This window comes from Chiloscyllium plagiosum, chromosome 17 (assembly GCF_004010195.1).
Source record: "Chiloscyllium plagiosum isolate BGI_BamShark_2017 chromosome 17, ASM401019v2, whole genome shotgun sequence".
NCBI classification, from domain to species: domain Eukaryota; kingdom Metazoa; phylum Chordata; class Chondrichthyes; order Orectolobiformes; family Hemiscylliidae; genus Chiloscyllium; species Chiloscyllium plagiosum.
The window spans coordinates 69243447-69269351 of record NC_057726.1 but is presented as its reverse complement, the minus strand read 5'-3'; the positions used below and the strand labels follow the sequence as shown (position 1 = coordinate 69269351).

The 25905-nt window shown below is 39.9% G+C and overlaps 1 protein-coding gene and 1 long non-coding RNA gene across 2 annotated transcripts; both read right to left on the bottom strand.

The window, feature by feature from the left end:
* Nucleotides 1–13716: 13716 nt before the first annotated feature.
* LOC122558697 lies at nt 13717–16243 on the bottom strand. The gene is made up of 3 exons (XR_006314233.1): nt 16165–16243; nt 14109–14219; nt 13717–13968 (listed from the first exon to the last, which is right to left on the bottom strand). It is a non-coding gene; the product is annotated as an uncharacterized LOC122558697 (long non-coding RNA).
* Nucleotides 16244–16266: 23 nt separating this feature from the next.
* LOC122558647 (HLA class II histocompatibility antigen, DR beta 5 chain-like) lies at nt 16267–25605 on the bottom strand. The gene is made up of 5 exons (XM_043707444.1): nt 25458–25605; nt 21277–21462; nt 19855–19944; nt 16816–16926; nt 16267–16355 (listed from the first exon to the last, which is right to left on the bottom strand). Exons 1-5 carry the CDS (start codon nt 25603–25605, stop codon nt 16267–16269), a joined length of 624 nt encoding a protein of 207 aa, XP_043563379.1.
* Between the last annotated feature and the right edge of the window lie 300 nt (nt 25606–25905).

Sequence of the window (25905 nt, the reverse complement as noted above, 5' to 3'; positions counted from 1 at the left end):
CACACAGTGTCTAATTATGGAAACGACCTGCACAGTACTTCTTGGTTATTTATGAGCACATTAACACATGAAGGAATGGAAGGAATCTGCAGAAGATTTACTGAGAGAATGACATTGAGAATTGGCAGAACAGCTGATCTTGAATTCTACGCCTCATTTAAAAGAAACAAAGCAGTACAGTATTCACCAAAGTTTTAAAGTGGGACCAATGAAATGTGAAATCCATTTGTCTATTTGGTTAGGAGTAGATGAAGGTGATTAGTTGGGTCAGTTCTACAACATGATAAAACATAACTTTTTTCACAGTAAGAGCACAGCATGACAGTTCAATCATCTTGACTCTTCTGACAACATTTATGTGTTATGAGAAACTGCTCTCATCATTCATCAAATAATCATGTCAACAAATCCTTATATTCCTTTCTACATCATGCACTTGCCTAGCTCTTCTTGAAGTACACAAATGATCATCATCTCAAAAACTTCATGTGTGAGCAAACTGAAATTACTGAATATTTCTTGGGTAAGCATTAGAAAATCATGACAAGGAGAAGTGGTAGACACTTGAACCCTTGAACTTCCTCTACCATATATTCAGATTATTGTGTGCTTCACTGAAATCTCTTGCCTGTGTCACACCATCTCACACTTTGCACCCCTCGACTCCCTTGTCCATCAAATATCTGCCGAGTATATGCAATATCTACATTCTGAATATATTCTATGGCCCAGCTACAACTAGCTGAAAGGGAAGAGAATGTTAAAGTCCAATCACCTGCTGGAAAAGTAACATTTTTCATTTCAGAGTTACATAGGAAAGCCTTTTTTAAAAATAAACAACCCTTGGATTTAGACTTAAGCACATGCGGAAATATCTTTCTGGTCTTTAGCCTGTTAAATCTGTTTAGCTGTTTCAGGTTGATCTACTTTAATTTTTGATATCTCCAAAGACATTTGCCCAACCTGCACAAGCCCCCCTGATTAAATAGCTCCTTCATTTCAGGAATCTTTTATGACCAATTAGTAATCCAATAATGTCCCATTTTAAGTAAGTATTAAAACTCTAAAGTCTACATTGATTAGTAATTCAAAATTCCAGCTAATAATCTGAAGACATCAGTTTGTATCAGTTGGTGAAATTTGAATTAAAAAAAAAATCAGAATTAAAATATTGGCCTAATTGTGACCATGCAACAAGTCTTCAATGTCATGAACACCCATGTGATTCATCAGTGTCCTTTCAGGAAGCCTTGTATACCAGTCCCGGTCTACAGATGACATCCCAGACCCAAAGCAAAATGGTTGGCTATCAACTATCATTAGATTAGATTACTTACAGTGTGGAAACAGGCCCTTCGGCCCAACAAGTCCACACCGACCCGCCGAAGCGTAACCCACCCATACCCCTAGACCCACCCCTTACCTAACACTCATGGAATTGAACCCGGGTCTTTGGCGCTGTGAGGCAGCAGTGCTAACCACTGTGCCACCATGCCGCCCACAAAAAGATCATCTAAAAAGACCTCGCCAGTGATTCAGTTCAACAGAATCTAGGGATGGGCAACAAATTCTTGCTCAAGCAGAGTTGTCCACATATCAGAAAAGAATAAAACAAACCTCTGGTGACAAGGCAATGAGGAGAGGCAGAAGTAAATGAAGGAAACTAAGAGCAGAATGCAATTCAGCATTATTCAAACGTGAGGGACACAAAAAGCGGGTAACTATAAGCTGATTTACCTAGCATTTAATGGTGGAAAAATAATATAATAAATTAAGCAAGTAACAGCAGACCAATTTGAAAATCATAATCTCATCAAGCAGAGTCAATGTGGTTTCATGGAAGGGAAATCATGTCTGATTAATTTATTAAGAGTTTTTGCGGCAGTTTCAACTGGAGTGGATAGAGATAGAGCAAAATCAGCCGATGCATTGTATTTGGACTTCCAGAAGACGTTCGACAAGTTACTTCATAAAAAGTTAAGTCGTAAGATAAACGCTCATGATGTTGGATATCGTATCATGGCAGAGAGCAGGAAACAGTGACTTGATATAAGAAATTATTTTTGAAGTTGGGGACCTGTGACCAGTGGGGTTCCACAGGGATCAGTGCTGGAACTGCAACTGTTCACAATATTTATTATTGGCTTGGAAATAAAAAGTGAAAATACAGTAGCTGAATATGCAAATGATACAAAATTTAATGGAAAGACAGGTTGCGAGAGGGATACAAACTGACAGATATTGATAGGTTATGTGAGGAGGCAAAAAGCTGGCAAAGAAAGTATAATGTAGGAAAATATGAAGTTGTTCATTTTGTAAAGGAGAACAAAAAACAGAATATTATTTAAATGGAGAAAATTTTCAGAAAACCACAACACAAAGGGATTTGAGGGTACCTGTGCATGAAACACAGAAAACTAACATGCAATTATGAAGGCCAATGGAATGTTGGCCTTTCTTTCAAGTGCTTTGGAGTATAGGAGTATGGAAATCTTACTGCAACTGTGGAAGGTGCTGGTGAGACCACATTTGGTATACTGTGAGCAATTTTGGTCTCTTTATTTAAGGTAATATATCATTTCACAAGAGGCTACAGAGAGAAGGTTCGCCAGCATTATCCACAATCTGGAGGGAGTAAGAGCAAAAGCTATATAGATTGAGACTGTATTCACTGGAGTTTAGAAGTCAGAGAATAGATCTCATTGAAACATGGAAGATTCTTAAGGGATTTGATAGGGTAAATGCTGAAAGGATGCTTCCATTCATGGAGAGTCTAGGACTAGAGGGCACTGTCACAGATTGAAAAGGTTTCAATTTAGGACTGAAATGAGGAGGAATTGTTCTATCAGAGGGTTGTGAGCCTTTGGAACCCTTTGCTGCAGAAACCTGTGAAGGTAGAATCCTTGGAGTTATTTAAGGTTGAGATACCTCGATTCTTCATCAGTTGAGCAAACAAGGGTTTTGAGGAGAGGGAATAAAAATGGACGTGAGGAATGTCAGATTAGCCTTTCTCCTTTCGAATGGTAGCGCAAGCTTGAGGGGTTGAACAGCACAGTCCTGTCCTTATCTCTTATGGTCTGATGAGAAAAGTACAATAGCAAACCTCATTTCAAGTGTCTTTAATGAAGATATCAATTGAACAGTAATTGAAGTAAATAACCCATGTCTGATTAAACTCTGTTCAGAATCTGAAAAATCTGATGGAGATTGCCCTATCAAAATTTACATTCCTTTTATTCTGATGGTTTGAGTGTAAATCTGCCCAATAAAGTTCAAACGTTCTTGAGAAAATATGAAGAAAGCAGCAATTCAGCACTTTGACCTGACATGTATTGTTACATCGCACAAAAACCTAAGGCTGATTGGTGCAATAACTTAATTGGTGACCTTTGGTCCAGGCCCATGAATTCCTAAATTGAATTAAAATAAATTGACACTACTTTAACCTAATAACAGTGTCTGAGCCACAAAGTAATTTATCACTTCACACTGATTTACGTCCTTTCAGGAGAATTTCCTAGCAGGCAAACCAGTTTATACATTTGGTCCATTAAATCCCTGTCTTCATTGTAAACATGTCTGCTGCTATCACTAATTAAACCACAAAATTGCTGAAATGCACACCATGTGGATGGAACATGTCCTTGAAATGTAAACTGCACAGTCCCATGGATCTGCAAAGTACATCTCAAAAGACAGTAAATAATTCCCAAGAAGCAAGTACTCCAGATGGTCACTGAAAAGGCCTCATAAAAAGATTGCAAAGCAAAACATAAATAGGAAACTAGCAATCTCTACATATTGTAAGAGGCTGTCCAGTTGCTAAATGATTGAAAGTCAGGAAAGAGCTGAGTGCGTGCACATCATTGATGGGTGGCACAAAGTTGCAGCTCAATTGTTGCCAGTGAACAGCAGCCGAGAATTATTAGGTACAGGAAAAAAAGAAGGAGAATAAACTGCTGAAATAAGATAGATATAAACTATAGGACATGCAGGATAATAAATGTGCAGCTCAAACTTGAAATAAAACAATATTTTTCCTTAATTTAAGCGAGGTAAAAACAATTTACACATCTGCCTTTGTGCTACACCCCTTGCTCAAAGTTCTCTTATTTGGTAAAGTCATTTAACCTCTTGTGCCGTCCGGACTGAACCCAACCTGAAGATCAATTCAATGTTTGTTTCCATGACACCAAGCATGCTGCCACCATAATGTTCAAACTGCTGCATAAAGTCAAAAATGGTTTCATTTGTGAATTTGTGAAAATAACGAGGTGATTGTTCTATGTGTTTGTAACACAGTAAAATAAAACCCTGTCCACACCATCATACTGAACTGCATAACTGTGCATGCTCAGTTCAATTTATAACTGAAGACTTGTACATAGAGAATCACCTATAATGATTTCTCCTCCAGCTCTTGCACCAGTAAGCTTGAGGCCCGAAGATAGTCTGACTCCCAACATCTTATTTGCATCTCTGTATGTATATCACGAGGACCTGTCAGCTCCAGACCTCATTACAGCTTTGCCAGGAAAAAATAATGCCAATATTTCGTGATGGAAAGGGAAAGGTATATAACGCAGAACCGGAGTTATAACTGGGGGAAAGGCAATTATGTTGCGATTATGCAAGGTTTAGAACACATACGATGGGGAAGGAAACTGCAGGAAATGGGCACAATTGAAATGTGGAGCTTGTTCAAGGAAAAGCTACTGAGTGTTCTTGATAAGTATGTACCTGTCAGACAGGGAGGACGTGATTGAGATAGGGAACCATAGTTTACTAAAGAAGTTGAATCTCTTGTCAAGAGGAAGAAGAATGATTATGTAAAGATGAGATGTGAAGGTGCAGCTTGAGAGTTACACGTTAGTAAAGAGAGAGCTAAGAAGAGCCAGTGGCCATGAGTAGTTTTTGGCACATTGGATCAAGTAAAACCTTAAAGCTTTCTATAGGTATAGGAGAGGCACTAAATGAATATTTTCGTCAGTATTCACATTGGAAAAAGACAACATTTTGTAGGAGAATACTGAGATACGGACTATTAGACAAGATGGGATTGAGGTTCTTAAGGAGGAAGGGTTAGCAGGTCTGGACAGTGTGAAATTAGGTAAGTCCCCTGGGCTGACTGGGATTTTTCATACGATTCTCTGGGAAGCTACGGAGGAGATTGCAAGTCCTTTGGCTTTGATCTTTATGTTGTCATTGTCCACGGGAATAGTGCCAGAAGACTTGAGGATAGCAAATTATAGACCAGTGAGCCTTACTTTGGTTATGGGTAAATTGTTGGAAAGGATTATAACAGATAGGATTCATAATCATCTAGAAAGGACTAATTTGGTTAGGAATAGTCAACATGGTTTTGTAAATATGATTTGGAGATGCAGGTGTTGGACTGGGGTGTACAATGTTAAAAATCACACAACACCAGGTTATAGTCCAACAGGTTTAATTGGAAGCACACGAGCTTCCTGATGAAGGAGCGTCGCTCCGAAAGCTAGTGTGCTTCCAATTAAACCTGTTAGACTATAACCTGGTGTTGTGTGATTTTTAACTTGGTTTTGTAAAGGGTAGGTCATGCCTCACAAAGCTTTCTGAGTTCTTTGAGAAGGTGACCAAACAGGTGGATGAGGGTAAAGTGGTTGATGTGGTGTATTTGGATTTTAGTAAAGTTTCCCCACAGTTGGCTATTACACAAAGTACAGAGGTGTTGGATTGAGGGTGATTTAACTGTTTGGATCAGAAATTGGCTTGCTGTAAGAAGACAGAGGGTGGTGGTTGATGGGAAGTTTTCATCCTGGAGTTCAATTACTAGTGGTGTAACGCAAGGATCTATTTCGGAGTCACTGCTGCTTCTTATTTTTATAAATGACCTGGATGAGTGCATAGAAGGATGGGTTAATAGATTTTGTGGATAACACTAAGGTCAGTGGAATTGTGGATAGTGCAGAAGAATGTCACAGGTTACAGAGGTTCATAGATAAGCTGCAGAGCTGGACTGAGAGGTGGCAAATGGAGTTTAATGTGGAAAATTGTGAGGTGATTTACTTTGGAAGGAGTAACAAGGGTACAAAGTACTGGACTAATTGTAAGGTTCTTGGTAGAGTAAATGAGTAGAGAGATCTCGCTTTCCATGTGCACAGATACCTGAAAGTTGTCACCCAGGTTGATGGGGTTGTTAAGAAGGCATGAAATGTGTTGATTTGATTGGTAGAGGGATTAGAGCCATGAGGTCATGTTGCAGCTGTACAAAACTCTGGTGCTGCCACACTTGGAGTATTGTGTACAGTTCTGGTTGCTGCATCATACGAAGGAGATGGAAGCATTGGAAAGGATGCAGAGGAGATTTACCAGGATGTCGCGTGGTATGGAGGGAAGGTCTTATGGGAAAGGCTGAGGCATCTGAAGCTGTTTCATTTGAGTGAAGAAGTTTGAGAGGTGACTTAATAGAGACTTCCAAGATGGTCAGAGGATTAGATAGGGTGGACTTTTTCCTTGGATGGTGATGGCTAGCATGAGAGGACAGAGTTTTAAATTGAGGTGTGATGGATATAGAACAGATGTCAGAGGTAAGCTCTTTGCTGAGAGAGTAGTAGGGGTGTGGGATATACTGCCTATACCAGCAGTAGACTCACCAACCTTACGGCCATTTAAATGGTCATTGGATAAACATATGGATGAACATGGAATAGTATAGGATGGACAGGCTTCAGATTGGTTTCACAGGTTTCAAAGGGCCTATACTGCACTGTAATGTTCTAATGATGTTCTACATGATTAGAACATTAGAACATCATTATCTACATGATGTGCTGATAATAAGGGAGATGAATAAGTGGTTACACAGAACTTGGAAATAGTCCTTCAATGTTTCTACCAGGCAGGCATAGGTTTTGGAACGGCAAAAATAATTTGTGTTCAATTGACCTCATACTTGGCTACAGAGTCAAGTTACACCCTTTGGAAGAAAAGGTAGTTTGAACAATTTTAGTGCACGAGTGCCTTTCCCCATGCTTTCCCTCCTCTCCCATACACCAGGCCTTATCATTGCTTGGTAGACAATCATAGAATCCCAAAAGTGTGGAAACAGGCCATTTAGTCATAGTCATCGAGTCATAGAGATGTACAGTATGGAAACAAACCCTTCGGTCCAACCTGTCCATGCCGCCCAGATATCCCAACCCAATCTAGTTCCACCTGACATCAACCAACCCATATCCCTCCAAACCCTGCCTATTCATATACCCATCCAAATGCCTTTTAAATGTTGCAATTGTACGAGCCTCCACCACTTCCTCTGGCTGCTCAATCCATATACGTACCAACCTCTGTGTGACAAAGTTGCCCCTTAGGTCTCTTTTATATCTTTTCCCTCTCACCCTAAACCTATGCCCTCTAGTTCTGCACTCCCCGACCTCAACGAAAAGACTTTGTCTGTTTATCCTATACACACCTCTCATGATTCTGTAAACCTCAATAAGGTCACTCCTCCACCTCTGATGCTCCAAGGAAAGCAACCCCAGCCTGTTCAGCCTCTCCCCATCGCTCAAATCCTCCAACCCTGGAAACATCCTTGTAAATCTTTTCTGAACCCTTTCAGGTTTCACAACATCTTACTGAGAGGAAGGAGACCAGAATTGCACGCAATATTCCAACAGTGGCTAAACTAATACCCTGTACAGTTGCAACTTGACCTCCCAACTCCTGTACTCAATACTCTGACCAATAAAGGAAATCATACCAAACGCCTTCTTCACTATCCTATTTAACTTCGACTCCACTGTCACTTAGCTTTGAATCTGCACTCCAAGGTCTCTTTGTTCAGCAACACTCCCTAGGACTTTACCATTAAGTGCATAAGTCCTGCTAAGATTTGCTTTCCCAAAATGCAGCACCTCTCATTTATCTGAATTAAACTCCATCTGCCAGCTCTCTGCTCATTGGCCCATTTGGTCAAGATCCTGTTGTAAGCCAGTCCAAACCTGCCCCCTGCCCCCCAATCCGGTCCAACCCCGCCCCCTGCCCCCCAATCCGGTCCAACCCCGTCCCCCGCTCCCCCCAACCCCTCTGTAGAACTCCAGGGAAAGTGTGGGGAGAGAGAGAGAGGGGGGGCGGGCAGGCAGTTACTTGGAGATGCTGCCTGTTTAATCACTACAAAGAAAAGATGCGATCACTGATGGAAACACGTCTTTGATGTAATGCTTCTATTGGGACCTCGAGATCTTCTTTGGATAATCCGATTTTTGGATAATTGGTATTCCGGTAGTCAAGGTTCCCCTGTACAGACAACAAGCAAAATGAATGTTATTTACAAAATACCTTGCTAGAACTGTAACAAACATTACATTGGACAAACAGGCGGAAACTAGTCACCAGGATACATGAACATCAATTAGCCCTAAAAAGACATGAACCACTCTCACTAGTTTCCTTACATATGAATGAGGACGGACATGACTTTGACTGGGACAACACATCCATCCTAGGACAAGCCAAAAAGAGACATGCATGAGAATTCCTAGAAGCATGGCATTTCAACCGGAACTCTATCAACAAACACATTGACATGGATACCCTTTACCACACCTAAGGAAAAGAACAGGAAATGACATCACCATAGGAAATGACCTCATCAACCCAACAAACCCAATCACATAAATAGAAAGCAGGCGACACCACCAGTGCTTCATCCAAAGGCTTGCTTAAGATGTTACGTAGAGTGGTGATGAAACATCTGAAAACGGTTACAGCTCAGCATGCAAGCCTACATCCAGAACCTCAACCTGAGCTTCAAACCTTCACAAAACATGCAAACTCCTATCTTTCCAAAATTCAAGACCTCACGCTTATCTGCATGAAGCTCCATTTGCCATTTCTTGGCCTATTTTTCCAGCTAATCAAGATCCTGTTGCATTTTCTGATAATCTTCCTCAGTTTCCACATTACCGCCTATTTCAGTGTCATCTGCAAACTTTTTAATTCATGCTTATTTTCATCCAAATCATTGATATAGATAACAAACAGCAATGGGCCCAGCACTGACACCTGAGACACACCACCAGTCTCAGGCCTCCAGTCTGACAAGAATCCTTCCACTATTACCTTCTGCTTTCTACTGTCAAGCTTGTTGTGTATCCAATTTGTCAGCTCCCCCCAGATTCAATGTGGTCTCCAGCAGATCATGTGGAACCTTATCAAAGGCTTAACTGAAATCCATATAGACTACTTCTACCATCCTGCCCTCACCAACCTTCCTGCTCACTTCATCAAAGAATTCCAACAAATGTGTGAGGCATGATCTCCCGTGTGTAAGCCATGCTGACTACTCCTAATCAAACTTTATCTTTCCAAATGCTTCTTCTTGAGAATTCTCTCTGTTATAGACTCATAGAATCATACAGCATGGAAACAGCCCCTTCAGCCCAATTTGTCCATACTGACCAGGTCTCCCAAACTAATCTAGTCCCATTTGCCTACATTTGATCTGTATCCCTCTAAGCCTTTCCAATTCATGAAAATGTCCAAGTGCTTATTAAATATGGAAAATAGACCAACATCTACCACTTCTTTTGTCAGTTAATTCCACACACGAACCGTTCTGTGTGTGAAAAATGGTGCCCATCAGTGAATTTAAATCTTTCTCCCTCTTCCTAAAATTATGTCCTCTAGGTTTGAATTCCCTTACCCTCGAAACAAAACCCTTAACTATTCATCTTATTTATGTCCATCATGAAATTATAAATCTCTTTCAGGTCACTCTTCAACCTGCTAATCACTAAGAAAAACAGTCCCAGTTTCTCCAGCTTCTCCTTATAACTCAAACCCTCCAGTCCCACTAACACCTTTATAAATCTTTTCTGCAGCTTTTCTAATTTAATAAGATCTTTTCTGTAGCAGGGTGTCCAGTAATACAGACAGGACTCCAAAAGTGCCTCATCAAATTTCTGTACAGCTGCAAAATTACTTCCTAATTCCTACACACAATGCCCTGACCAATGACAGAAAGCATCCCAAAAGCCTCTTTCACCATCCTATCTACCTGCAACGTCACTCTCAAAGTTCTATGTACCTGAATCCCTATGTACCTGAATCTGTCTGTTTTACAACACTCCCTGGTCACAGGTCTCCACTCTGATAAACAACTCACCACCTTTTAAAACAAAAAGGTTAATACTCCCCCACCCCCAATCCTTCCATTCCAGTGGACCGATAAATCCTGGAGCCTGTGTTGTGGTTTCCTGCTGCTGGTGATGGTGAGGCTGCCTATGGCTGTCTTCATGGCAGCAGCCCTGTGCAACGGTCACTATCATTCTCAGTCTGCGGGAGGAAGGAAAATCACATAGGGCCCTCACCTTCCACCAAGGAACATCCTGAACCGTGATGGTCATTCTGGGCTATTAGAGCTGCCTGGGTGGAGTAGAAGACCTGTTCAATATTGTTCCAGGGTCCAAGCCAGCTGAATTCCGGTTTATCTTCATGTATTCCTGGAATTCTTTAAGGGAATGAAGGGGAGCTCAATGAGGTGCACTAGTGAATCCAGAACCTCGATGGAGACCAGGAACATGGCATCCCAAGCACCTAAAACTGAGTACTGTCCCTGGGCTGCTGTCCTCAGCCCCCAACCCTTTCTACACTGAGAGAGTGGGGATGGTTCATTCTCCGAGTGTCACCAGCCCCAGAGTCATTAGTAGGGACCCTTCCATTGGGGCAGGTATAGAGGGGTGTCACTGGGTGGCGGAAACTGGGGACCACCCTGCCCTCTTGACACCGGATCCCCCAGCCCCTCAGGGAAAGGTCTTCTCCCAAGACTGAGGCTCCCAGTGAAAAATGTCTGGAAGGAAGTGAGGAAGTCACAGTCCTTCCACACCATCACCCAATGACCTGGTGAGGGTCACAGCACCAACACAGCGTCCCTGGCTGGGATCCCGTTTGTCCCAGGAGTAGGGCCTTTGGTGGTTATTTAAGACCCACCCCATCCCACCAGCCAGCTGACCTGACTGGCCATGACCCCGGATGCGACATGTCATCAGGCTGGAGTGGACAGAGGGACTACCAGTTACCAGCTCCCTCTCAGGGGAGGTGCAACACCTCATCCTACAAGAGCTGGAAACCTCTCACTGCAGTGAGTGGCCCCTTATCCTGCTCCCAGCCTCCAGCCTCCTGTCAGCCCGGTCTGTTTCACTTCCCCCTGAGCCTCTCAACAAACACAAAAGGCCAGTCTTCTCAGTGTCCTGTAAGCTTCATTGAGATTCTCCTCATTATTCTAATCTCCAACAAGTAGAGAATCCTTAGCCGCTCCTCAAATGACATGCCCTTCATTCCTAGGATCAGTCTTAATGAGCCCTCTCTGGATCCCAGTCCAATTCTAGTACATCTTTATTGAGATATGGGGCCAAAGACTGCTCACTATATTCCAAGTGCAGTTTGACCACAGCCTTATATAGCCTCAGCAATACATCGCTATTCGTGTATTCTAGGTCTTTTGTAATGAGAAAGTGAGGACTGCAGGTACTCGAGTTCAGAGTCGAAATGTGTGGTGCTGGAAAAGCACAGCTGGTCAGGCAGCATCCGAGGAGTAGGAGAGTCAACGTTTCGAGCATAAGCTCTTCATCAGGAATGAGAGGGCGGCCCAAGGGGGCTAAGAAATAAATGGGAGATGGGGTTGGGTCTGAGGGGAAGGTATTTGGGAATGCCATAGGTAGCTGGAGGTGGGGAATGATGGTGATGGGTTGGAAAGGAGGGCGGAGCAGATAGGTGTGAAAGAAAATGGCCAGGTAGGACAATTCAATAGGGCAGTGCTGAGTTGGAAGATTGTATCTGGGATAAGGCGGGGAGAGGAGAAATGAAGAAACTGATGAAATTTACATTGAACCTATGTGTTTGGAGAGTTCCAAGGCAGAAGATGAGGTGTTCTTCCTCCAGACGTCGGGTGGCTAGAGTTTGGCAGTCAACGAGGCCCAGGATTTGCATGCCCTTGGTGGAGTGGGAAGGTGAGTTAAAGTGTTCAGCCACAGGATGGTGGGGTTGTTTAGTGCATGCATCTCAGAGATGCTCTCTGAAACATTCTGCAAGTTAGCATTCTGTCTCCCCAATATAAAGGAGACGAGACCGCGAGCAGCAGGCACAGTAGATGACGTGTGTGGAAGTACAGGTCAATCTCTGTCGGATGTGGAAGGATCCTTGCAAACTGACTTCTTATTTGCCAACTGAACTTGCATATTCATGAGAATCCTGAACTCGGGCTCCTATGTCCCTTTGTGCTATGGATTTCTGAAGCCTTTCCCCATTTAGAAAATAGTCAATGTCTCTATTATTCCCACCTGTCTGTATAATCTCATATGTTCCTACATTGTATATTCTCTACACTTCTTTGTTAACTCGCCTGTGAAAGTCCTTATTGACTATTGATTCATTCTAAGGATTTCTGTCTGCCTTCTTTATTTTCTTGCATCAACTATATCCTTCGATTTTCATGTACAGACATCTCATATTCCTACCGAAGGAACAATGTAGTTGTTCTGGAGGAAGTGCATTGAGCTTCATTAAATGACAATCCAACATGGTGAATGTGAGCAAAGAGGCCCATTTTGCTTCAAGTTAGAAACAACGCCTACTGGTCTAATTGAAACATAATATGTTAAAATTTTTAAACTAATAGATGATAATTAAAGATTGCCATTCGCTGTGAGATCTAAGTTTACCACACAGACTAAACAGTCAATAAATTCAGACCGAGATCAAAAGAAATATACTTCACTCATATCTCGTATATATTTGGATTTTTCTCCTCAGCTTTTTTTTTGAAAATGTTACCATTGAGAACAGGCAAGAAAATGATGGATATATTTTTGTAATTAAAAGAGTTGAGTTATATGTATTCTGGAAAAATCAATTGCGTAGAGTATTCTTGATATTAGCATTTTAATGGTATAGTTGTGTTCCTGTATACATTTTGTTTTCAAGCTAATGTTGACTGGACAGTATTGTTCCACTGTGATGAAAATGATTTAAAGGAAGGTGTGGAAATGATACTTTGACTTCTGAGTGAGATGTGAACAACAGTCCAGAACTATATTTTTATTATTTGCAAGTCTCTCAATATATTGTGAAGAAGCTCTTTACACAGCAAATGTTTAGTGTAGAGAATTATCTATCAGATGGGTTTTTAGCTGTGATGAACATAGAGAAACTAACAGAGAAGTTTGATAGATGCATGATGTACAAATGTAAAAAGGATAGATTGGTGGATTCAGATTGATCAGGTTTGGGTGGAAAGTCAGTGAAGCTGAAAGGCTCAGAGACAGCAGTTGAGCCGAGTTGTCTGATTCTTCTGTGTGGAAGACTCAATACAAGGCTGCTATTTCCTGGCGTAGATTTTGATAAATAATCTAGTACTCTAGTGTTATCAACAACTAACTAGCTACAAAAGGGACATCCATTGTCTTTGATACCTTTCTTAACTGATGGTAATTAATAAAAAGATTCCTTTATTTTACAGACATTGCTTTTCTAAAGAGTACAGAAACGCAGAAGTGAATGTATTGCTGCCTTTGTATAGTTGATTCTTTAACTCCTTTCTGATAAATGACAATGTGTTTTATAATAAACCGAATTCAAACAGATAGACATAATAGGGGCATTTAAGTGATTGCTGGACATGCACATGGATAGCAGCGAATTGAGGGATGCGTAGGTTAAATTATCTTATTTTACATTAGGATTAATCCTTGGCACAATATCGTGGGCCAAAGGGCCTGTTCTGTGCTGTACTTTTCTATGTTCTATGTAATGTCTGTTCAAGAAGATGGCTTGACCCAGAGAAAATGGGACAGTTTGTTATGCAATCCTGGATTCTATGTTTGGTTTGTTTATCTTCATTTTTGCTGTCTCTTTCCTTGTTGCTGTTTTTGGTAAATCGGTCATATCCAGAGACACGTAAATCAGATTAGCATCAGTCCCTTGTTTAATCTGTAAAAGCAATAAGGAAATATCAAGAGCAGCTCCTATTCAAATTACTTCTTGTAACTATTCAATGTACATCAATGAGAATTGACACTTGTGTTGGAGTGGTCCTAGTTAAAAGGCACGGTTATGTTTTACAGTTGTACCTGTGCATACAAAGTTTGGTCTTCCTTTTGTCTGTTCTTTCTACTTCTCTTGTATTGTCTGAAGTTTAGTGCAGCATAAGATAGAAGCCCCACCTCTCCTTCTTGTATTCTCTGAGGACAAATATTATAGAAACACCATCTGAGTCTTAAGTTGTAAAGTATAACATAGCATCAAACATTGCTAACAATGTATGGTAGGATATCAAAGGATCAAAGGATAACACAGCATTGCTCATGGGGTTATAATGTTATTGTTAATGGTACTACTACATTTAGCTGCCAGGTTAAGCTACAACTCAGATAAAATTCCTATCATTACAGGAACATAGTCATCTTTACCAGCAGTAGAATAGAGTCTTTAATGAAATGCCTTTCTTCACCACCTTTGCACAATCTCCCACACTTGGAGTTGATAAACTGGCAAAGCTGTCTCGTTGTAACATGTGGTTTCTGGTATACTTTAACATAATTAATGTTTACTTTAAGTTGACAAACATCAAACCTTGGAAAAATTAGATATGCACACACATATGTATAAAGAATCAGCAGACTTTCTTTAGACTATCACATCACACTTTTTCAAATGGAAATTTATGGTCATTTCAACTCTCTTGTGTCCTGAGAGATACCATGAGGGTGTGACCTCTTCCTCCACTATGATTATAACCGTGATAACTACACTATCACCTTTTCGTATTCTATTGTCTCCGCTGTTCACACTGCAGGCTCACTTTACATTCCATTTCACATATCTCGGTTAGAGGTGTTACAACTCTTCTGCACCTTTACCACCATTCACACAGCTTTTGCCTTTTGCTTTTAGCACCATCGCTACCTGTTCCATTGGAGTCTTTGCCATCTGTCAACAGCAAAAGTGATGAGGAGGTGTCGGTGTCGGAGTGGGGTGGGCAAAGTCAAAAATCACGCAACACCAGGTTATAGTCCAACTGGGACTTCCAAATAAACTTGTTGGACTATTACCTGATGTTGCATGATTTTTAACAGCAAAAGTGACCATTTTACAACCCTTTTCATTTCTCAGCAAGTTTCATATTTAACTTCAAAGTTAACTCTAATTCTCTCTCCATAGATACTGCTAAACCATTGATTTTCTTGAGCATGTCAGCTTTTCTTACATTCATTTAAAGCCTGTTTATTTGCTTCTCATAACTTTCTTTTCTAAATGACCTCCTCCGCTGAATTGAGGTTATATTTAACAGTGAAGTTCTGTGATCCTTTCTCTTGACTTGCTGGCTCCATTTCAAGTTTAAGGTTCAATTACCAATGCTCATTCTGTTTGCTACCTCATCTGATATTGAAAGAAAAGAGCAAGCTACTGTCTCAGTGCAGTAAAGCAAAGCTGCATCAGACTCACTTTCACTTCAGTAAATTCTTACCCAGATGCCACAATTTATCCACACTTCAAAACTCATTACCTAAAACTGAAACGTCCGCTTCTGAACAAATGGTCATGAATGTAATTTTCAAATAATTTGCCAAAACGGGACAAAGGAGAATAATCATATCTGTGTATATTCATTCACAATTAATGTGTCTAAGACTAGCCTTGTGGCGTTAAACAATAAACCAAGGGCTCAGTTTGCAAAATTCATCATAACAGAGATGATTGGGGCTGAATTTGAATAATGGTAGCAACCACTCATAGTGCACAGGTACTGTACAATAGAATTGTTGCAAAATGATTAAACATCTTAGACCTGGTGCTGTAATTGTTTCCCTGCATAGATTTCGCCTGTCCTGCTGAATAGCTGTTATACATTGTGGAGGTAATGCCACTTCACACAGTTGAATAACTATCCAGTGACACAGTGTAAACATCAACTGTTTGCAGAAGCTGCTGGGTTAGGTATGTATGGGGATCATTGTTGAAATGAGTGATCACTAGCCATGTGTTTAGGGCAAAGGCAACATTGGGAACCCACAGACTTAGTGGGATGTGCTGTGATCTTGCAGCAGTTCAGGTGATAATGATGTATGTGTGTTGTACACTGTAAAAGCTTTCTACTTGGCAAAAAAAAGTGATCATGAAACAAACCTGTTCTTCAAACTGGCTGTTATCTCTGGAGTTAACTGGAGTTATCCCGGTGCCTGTTAGAAAACATCATTTTCATCATGATCAGTATACTGTAAAAACTTTCTACTTGGCAAAAACAAAAGTGATCATGAAACAAACCTGTTCTTCAAACTGGCTGTTATCTCTGGAGTTAACTGGAGTTATCCCGGTGCCTGTTAGAAAACATCATTTTCATCATGATCAATTTCATCACAAACATAATTTGGCTTCATGTCAGTCAAAAGTTATGCTCTAATCAAGCAACATGATCATTCTCATCATAAGTGCAAAGTTGCATTCACTTCTATTGTTGAATGAGAATAAGTTTATGTTCTATGTCAGAATTATCTGATTGTAATTTACTGGGTTCAGATCACTGCCTTGCATTATCATAAGAATGAAATTGGGTTCATCTTTATTTTCAGGTTCAGAGAAATTAGCCTGAGGAATAGATCAGGTTTCAGCTCCTTCTATCATTAGATTACTGGGTTTCAGAGGGACGACGCTCCCAACACAGTAGCGAATGAAAACCTACACCGCAGACGCGACTGGTTAATCTTCCTGACACCGCAGCATTGAGCTGTGACTGAATATCGAAATGCAATTCTGAAGATACATTGTGTCAAGTCTTACCTTTAATTGTATCTAATTTGCAAGGTATCACAACAGTTACTAGCATTAAAAGTAATAATCCTGCAACAGCACATCCAGCCACCAATTCTTTTGGAAATGTACCAGTGTCAGCTAAAATGGGAGAACAAGTCAAATGTTAGCATCTTACAGAGCAGAAATTGCAGTGATTAATTAATTTCAGTTAAGACGTAGCACACATACTAAAGTAACCATCTCTCAGTGACTTACTCAGGAAATTCCATCTTTCCTCCCAATTTGTAACATTATTGTGATGGCTTTAAAAATTTCAAGTTCAATAAGGAATTAGGAAAACTCATATGATCTATTTGTGTTAGTAAATCTTTAATCCTATTACTTGCCATATTTTAAACATGCGGTTTATTCTTATTTCAGTTGCTCATGTGTTGATGCTGTCAATTGAGACACAGCATTTGCTGCATATTCTTAGTATCTCTTGGAAGCAGATAGGAGTCAACTGCACGCTGTTGGCCTTGAGTGCATGTAAGCCAGACCAGAGAAGCATATTCATCTTATGACAATCAGTAGTAGTTTCATGGTGACCATTAATGAATACAGACATTCAATTTTATATGTCTTAAGTACATGGTCATTAAATTCTGAAGAGGATTCAGAAATTCTGAAAATTAAATTCTGAAAACTATCATGGTGAGACCGGAATCCTTTCAGATAGCGACAAAGGCATTAACTCCCCTGTCTTTTTCTTTTTGTTCAAGACATGTATCATTGTCAGCTTACTCTATTTGTTCCCCATCACTTGTACATCTGTGCAGAAAAGTAAACTGATTGGAAAGAATGTTTGCTCACTGTGGAAATTAAATTGCATAGCGTTTAATCGCAGGCTGTGAGAAAAGCATTCCAGTGAGTGGCATCAAATATATCTCACAGGACCTGATACCACTGTGTGGATGACCTGAATTTCAATTCTGTTCCTCATCACAGCATTATTTTTTTGGATCACAGCCAAATAATATGCCAGATGATAGGTTTCAGTCCAGTGACTACAGGCCAGTCAGTCTATTTCAGAACAAAAATCGTTAAACAAGTTAACACATGGGGTACTTCAGAAGGTAGGAAAAAATGCTGATGAATGAAACTAAGCACTGTTTATTAACAGCAGCTCAGATTTTATTAATTTAATTGAACTCTTTAATAACTTATGTGAGGGGCTTGATGAAGGTACTTATTTATCTAAATATGCAGATTCAAAAAGTCTTTGACGTGATATCACTTGTTCAGAAATATCATGAACATAAGCCCCTGTGATTAAAAGGAGAGTGGTAAAATGGATCAACAACTCCCAAAATGATTTCAGAATCAGCATCATGTTTGGTGATTTCAATTTTAATTCTGTGACAATGTACATAGTGGTATTAACCAGCAGTGGATGTTAAAAGCATATAATACACTTTGATGAGTTTGGTAACCTAGTTATAGAGGTCGTAACTTCCAAAAGTGAAGTTAACCATCCCCCACTTGCAGCTAGAAAATACAATGCTTGTAACAATCCTATATACAAGGAACAGATTTCAAAGAAATTTTTAGTTAGGCTAGAATCATGTTGAATGGGATCAGATGTGGAATAATATAAAGTTGTGCCCCTTGCCAGAAGGTTTGTGAAGAGGTAGAATGAAGGAATTTGTAGATTCTTAACTGGGTGCTAGAAGCTAACCCTATCGCAGCTGTGAGATTAATGTATACTTAATCATTCCATAGGATGTTGAATGTTAAGGCATTAAGGGTATGGAAAAGTGATTTATAGAAGTGTGCCAGAGTGGTGGGGTTTAAGCTAGATGGGGCATCTACCAGTGTTCTTCTCAATGTATGCAAAGCTACGAATAGAACGTAACAGAAGTTTTTATGTCTCGGAAGGTTTTGATGTGGTAAGTACAAAAGCTGTAGGTGAGTCTCATGTGACCTAGATGCATTGCTAATGAGCATGAGTGAACCAGATAGCATTAAAATTATAACATTGAATGAGATTTTAAAAATAAAATTGAAGTATAACATTTGCATAGGAAAGGAAGCAAAGTGGGTTAGTTGTTATAGTTGGACAGCTCTGTCAAATTTGGCACAAAGACATTAAACTGTGTTCTGTGCCATATGATCTTATCGATTTCAGGAAGTTTTCAACTTTCCATTAAACTCTTGCTGCAAATGTGGACTGAGCAAAGATGACTTCAGGTTACTCCCGACCACATTAAATTATGGCAGAAAACAAATAGTCTAACAGTCGAAGTGGGCCTGTGGTTTCCTGAAATGTATTCAAGCGCCCTACTCCTCCAAAATATATGCAATTCAAACAGCCTCTCCAGATGTACACGGTCTAGCTCATTCAATATTTAACATCACCTCCCAATGCCTCTGCTTTGGCATGGAACACATCATTACAACAATTTTGCTTTTTTATATGAGGTTTTGAGATATTGCCTCTCTTCTGAAAATTATTTCACAAGTGCTTCTTCTCCCCTTATAGCAATTTTAAAGTTTCACAAGATGGAAGAATAAGGTTTAGAGAAGTCGAGCACTTCTTGATTAATTTATCTCTATGTTACTTATTAAAGCTCTACCTTTGCCTACAACATCACCAGAGTATGTATGACAGTTTAGAATTTCCAGCAAAATAGCACTCACAGTTTTCTGGGTGCAAAGTGTATGCACATGTATTAGCCCTTCACTTACATTTTGTAACCCCAAGATCTGTGCTGAATTTCTAATCATTAAAATTTCTATCAAAACTCTAAAATCATCATGGGACTCAGGAACAACCCTGTTCATACCAGAATGAAATATTCTCCATTCACAGTAGATTATATGTCCAATAACAACATTCATATGATTCTCAAAAATACCACAATGTCCCACATCTCCTGAAGTGTTTTTGGTATTGCAATGAACAGAATGACATCTGTCAAACTCAGTTCATTCAGATTGATGTATGACAGGCTTGTAAAACAGGACAGTCCTCTATGTTTAACAAATGTACCGTTCAAATGCTTATTGTCAACCTAAGAATCTTACCCTGATCAAGAACTGTATAGCTGTCAATGGCTGGGACTTTGAGAGAAACATGAGAAACCTCACAGGTATACATCAATGCATTCTGCACAGGGGGGTTTAAGCTAGATGGGGCATCTACCAGTGTTCTTCTCAATGTATGCAAAGCTACGAATAGAACGTAACAGAAGTTTTTATGTCTCGATGGTTTTGATGTGGTAAGTACAAAAGCTGTAGGTGAGTCTCATGTGACCTAGATGCATTGCTAATGAGCATGAGTGAACCAGATAGCATTAAAATTATAACATTGAATGAGATTTTAAAAATAAAATTGAAGTATAACATTTGCATAGGAAAGGAAGCAAAGTGGGTTAGTTGTTATAGTTGGACAGCTCTGTCAAATTTGGCACAAAGACATTAAACTGTGTTCTGTGCCATATGATCTTATCGATTTCAGGAAGTTTTCAACTTTCCATTAAACTCTTGCTGCAAATGTGGACTGAGCAAAGATGACTTCAGGTTACTCCCGACCACATTAAATTATGGCAGAAAACAAATAGTCTAACAGTCGAAGTGGGCCTGTGGTTTCCTGAAATGTATTCAAGCGCCCTACTCCTCCAAAATATATGCAATTCAAACAGCCTCTCCAGATGTACACGGTCTAGCTCATTCAATATTTAACATCACCTCCCAATGCCTCTGCTTTGGCATGGAACACATCATTACAACAATTTTGCTTTTTTATATGAGGTTTTGAGATATTGCCTCTCTTCTGAAAATTATTTCACAAGTGCTTCTTCTCCCCTTATAGCAATTTTAAAGTTTCACAAGATGGAAGAATAAGGTTTAGAGAAGTCGAGCACTTCTTGATTAATTTATCTCTATGTTACTTATTAAAGCTCTACCTTTGCCTACAACATCACCAGAGTATGTATGACAGTTTAGAATTTCCAGCAAAATAGCACTCACAGTTTTCTGGGTGCAAAGTGTATGCACATGTATTAGCCCTTCACTTACATTTTGTAACCCCAAGATCTGTGCTGAATTTCTAATCATTAAAATTTCTATCAAAACTCTAAAATCATCATGGGACTCAGGAACAACCCTGTTCATACCAGAATGAAATATTCTCCATTCACAGTAGATTATATGTCCAATAACAACATTCATATGATTCTCAAAAATACCACAATGTCCCACATCTCCTGAAGTGTTTTTGGTATTGCAATGAACAGAATGACATCTGTCAAACTCAGTTCATTCAGATTGATGTATGACAGGCTTGTAAAACAGGACAGTCCTCTATGTTTAACAAATGTACCGTTCAAATGCTTATTGTCAACCTAAGAATCTTACCCTGATCAAGAACTGTATAGCTGTCAATGGCTGGGACTTTGAGAGAAACATGAGAAACCTCACAGGTATACATCAATGCATTCTGCACAGGGCTGAGATAACTGGAAACTTGATATAATCCTTCCTTGTTCTGTTGTATAGTTGTGTTAATCCCAAACATAATTTCCATTTTATTTTCATACCACGTGATGTTAAACTCTTTCGGAAAGAATCCAACTGTTGTACAGAGTAGTGTGAAATGGGACTGCTGAGTAATCTTCACAGGAGCTGGCGGCACTGGGATTTAATTAAAGGAAACTTGTTAAAATTGTTTCTTATAAGTCATATTTAAAAACGCAAAGAATGTCAATTTTAAAGTTTCACAATTAGTGCTTAAGACACAGACCGAACATTCCTACTTTTGGAAGAAATGTCTGGGTTCAAATCTGACCTAAGGTTAGATGTCCACTGAGTGTATTGTAACAAGTTGAGTAAAACAAACCAAGGTTTACAACGTCGATTCTCCTGTTCCTGGATGCTGCCTGACCTGCTGCGCTTTTCCAGCAACACATTTTCAGCCAAGGTTTACATTGTAATATCTGGGGTATAGTGGTTATTTATTGTTATGTCAGGTTTCATTTAACAATTCATAACACACATGCTTTCCCTCAATACAGACTGAGGATGGATCCTAATGTTAGCACTCAGACTAATTTATGACCCATTCAATTGAAATCCAGCAATGCAAATGCTTTTAATACACTTCAGACATCTTATCATTATTAAAACCTTTGGTTGCTTTTCTCCCTTGATCGGATGTTCGTATCACTGGCAAGGGGAACATTTATACTCCATTCCTAGTTTCTCTTGAGCAATTATGGTTACACTGCATTCCAGAAATCACTGTAGTCTCTGAGGTGAACATGCTGCCATAGGATTACCAGCATTCTACTACAGCAATTATGAAGGATCAGTCAAACCTGCTTAATACACATTACCCATTTCAATAATGCAATAAGGAGGCATTGCACTCTGAAAAATGGTTTCACAGAGTGAATTGTAGCTGCACAAAAATGTAAAATGAATTTTCCTGATTCCAGCCTGTTGTTGAAAGATAACTCAGGAAGGGAATACGCAACTGAAGGGTTTACTTCTGAAATAATGTACATCGTTTGAAGCATTTTCATGTTCTATAGAATTAAGTTCCCATATTTTTCTCAGTTCAGATATCTTGAATAAAATAAAATTACACAGGTAAACAAAACATAAAATGAATTGCACTGTTACAGAAGTTCTTGTCTAACCTTGACTCATAGAATAGTTACAAAACCAAAGAAAAACACATGGTTTGTAGTTTCAGCGTGACTTAATGCGACTTCAATTCTACAAATTAATTTCCTTCCTTTTACCTCACAGTTTGTGGAAGTTGCTAACTGCAGAAAAGGTCCAATCGTACCACGTAAAACTAAATTGAATCTGTTTGTAACTTCCATATTCTTACAGTCGCTAATTATAAAGTTCTTTCTCACCGTTGCTTCTTTGCCAGATCTTTATCATCATGTTCCTCTGATTTGTTAGCTCCATCAACCATCTTCTTTTCTTTCTAATGAAATTGTGGAGACTACTGATGTTGTTGGATATTCCTTTTAACTCATGTCTAACTATTGTCCTCATCATGGATAAATGCAGAGCATTGCCAATCAAACAACCAGCAGAATGTCCACAACCAGGAAACATACTCATGAATATTTTTATGCTTGTTTTCTAATGATACAGGTTATCGTTAAAATTAAATTCTTAGAATTGTGACAGATAAATGCTGGCCAGCCAGCGACACCCAAATCCCGCAAATGAATTTTAAAGAATCGGTTTACTTTATTTATTTTCTATGCTCCCAAAGCCAGTGTGAACCTGAAAATACTGCAGATATTTGTCCTAATTATCTCCCTATGGACCTTTTTTCCCTCTGAACCAAATTATTTCTCAGCACTACATCCAGCAGTGATTCTTTCCTTATTAGATTGAATGTACGCTGATATTGAAACCGTCTATGAACTCTTGCAGTTAGCTTTGTTGATATACGAGTCCATGCTCAGATATTGAAGTGCTTCAAAACAACTAACACATAATTCTTACAGTTTGTTAAAACGTATGCTTTAAATTTGTACTGATTTTGTTCCTTCTAGATAGTTGTCTGCAGAATGCATCAAACAAATCAATAGTACAAGTTTGTCTTCACAGCCCTAACCTAAAAAGACCATCGAACAGAGAATCGTACAGCACAGTACAGTCCCTTCGACCCTCGATGTTGTGCCGACCTTTTATCCTACTCTAACACCAAACTAACCTACAGACCTTACATTTTACTATCATCCATGTGCCTATCCAAGAGTCGCTAAAATGCCCCTAATGTATCTGATTCTACTACAACCGCTGGCAGTGCATTCCATGTACCCACCACTCTCTGTGTAAAGAATCGACCTCTGACATCTCCCGCAAACATTGCTGCAATTGCCTTAAAATTATGCCACCTCATGATAGCCATTTCTGCCCTGGGGAAACAAAGGTCTGACTATCCATCTATGCCTCCAATAATCTTGTACACCTCAATCAGGTCACCCCCCCCACACCATCCTTATTCGCTCCAATAAGAAAAACCCTAGCTCTCTCAATGTTTTATTATAAGAGGCAGTATCCTGGTAAATCTCCTTTGCACCCTCTCTAAAACTTCCACATCCTTCCTATAATGAGGTGACCAGAACTGAACACACTATTCTAAGTCTGTCCTAACCAGAGCTATATAGAGCTGCACATAACTTTGCCGCTCTTAAACTCAATCTCCTTGTTAATGAAATCCAATACACCATACGCCTTCTTAACAACCCTGTCAACTTGCATGACAACTTTGAGAGATCTATGGACGTGGACCCCAAGATCTCTCTTTTCCTCTACACTGCCAAGAATCCTGCCTTTAACCCTGGATTGTGCATTCAAAGTCGACCTTCAAAAATGAATCAGTTCACACTTTTCCAGGTTGCACTCCATCTTTTACTTATCAGCTCAGCTCTGCATCCTGTCAATGTTCTGTTACGACCTAGAACAGCACTCCACACTATCCACAACTCCACCAACCTTCCCACATCAGCAAACGTACTAACTTGAATCAGAGTTATTTCTAAAAATCACAAATAGCAGAAGTCCCAGACCAAATCTTTTTAGATTAGATTGCATTACAGTGTGGAAATAGGCCCTTCGGCCCAACAAGTCCACACCGACCCGCCGAAGCGCAACCCACCCATACCCTTACATTTACCCCTTACCTCACACTACGGGCAATTTAGCATGGCCAATTCACCTGACCTGCACATCTTTGGACTGTGGGAGGAAACCGGGGCACCCGGAGGAAACCCACGCAGACACGGGGAGAACATGCAAACTCCACAGTCATTTTTTTTCCTTTCTAAATAAAAAAAATTCAAATTTCTGCAGAACACCACTGATCACCAAGCTCCAGGCTGAATATTTTACATTTACTACCACTTTCTATCTTCTATGGGCTAGCCAATTCTGTGTCCAGACAGCCAAATTCCATGTATCCCATGTCTCATTAATTTCTTAATGAGTCTACCAAAGGAAACTTATCAAACACCTTGCTAGCATCCACATGCACCATGCTCCATCTTAATTCATGTGTTTTTTCACACCCCTCAATGAATTCAATAAGGCTTGTGAGGCATAAACTGCCACTCACAAAGCCACACTGATGATCTCCAACAAAGCAAGCTTTTTGAAAGAATCTTGTCTCTCAGAATCCTTTCCAATAATTTGCCCATCACCAGTGTAAGACTGACTGTTCTGTAATGCCCTATTGTCTTTCCAGAACAAGAGAATAACATTTGTCACCTTCCAATCATCTAGTACTACTGTAGTGGATAGTGAGTACACAAACAGCATTGCCAAAGGTGCAGCAATGTCATCATTTGCTTCCCGCATAACTCTTGGACATATCCCATCTGGCCCAAGGGACTTGTCTATCCTCATGTTTTTCAAAATTTCCAGCACATCCTCCTTCTTAACATCAACCTATTTGAACATATCAGCCAGTTTCACACGTCCTCTCAAACAACAAGTTCCCTCTCACCATTGAATACACAAGAAAAGTACTCTTTAAGGACCTCTGCTATCTCCTTCGACTCCAGGCGCAAAATCCCCAATTGGCCCTACCCACACTCTGGCCATCCTCTCATTCCTCACATCAATATAAAATGCCTTGGGATTTTCCTTAGTCCTACCCACCAACGTTTTCTCATGTCCCCTTTTCGCTCTTCTAAGTCCATTCTGCAGTTCCTTCTTGGCTACCATGTAACCCACTAGAGCCCTGTCTGATAATTTCTTCCTCAACCTTAAGTAAGCTTGCTTCTTCCGCTTGTTCCACAACATTTTTTCATCCACGGTTCATTCACCTACCATCCCTTCCTTTCTGCAGTGGGACAAATCTATCCAGCATGCACAGCAGGCACTTCCTAAACAATTTCCACATTTCTGTCGTACATTTCCCTGAGAACATCTGCTCCCAATTTATGCTCAACAGTTCCTGACTAATGGCATTGTAATTCCATTTCCCGCAATTAAATACTTTCACATACAGTCTACTCCTATCCCTCTCCATGAATATTGTATAGGTCAGGGAGTTGTGATGACTATCACCGAAATGCTCTCCCACCAAGAGACCTAACACAT

Coding starts and splice junctions, on each gene's coding strand:
- LOC122558647 (XM_043707444.1), bottom strand. CDS start 25,605: ATGTTGTGGAACAAGCGGAAGAAGCAAGCTTACTTAAGGTTGAGGAAG. Junction 19,945..21,276: donor AGTTTCCAGTTATCTCAGCC/CTGTGCAGAATG, acceptor GCTTAAACCCCC/CTGTGCAGAATGCATTGATG. Junction 16,356..16,815: donor CAAATTAGATACAATTAAAG/GTAAGACTTGAC, acceptor GTTTTCTAACAG/GCACCGGGATAACTCCAGTT.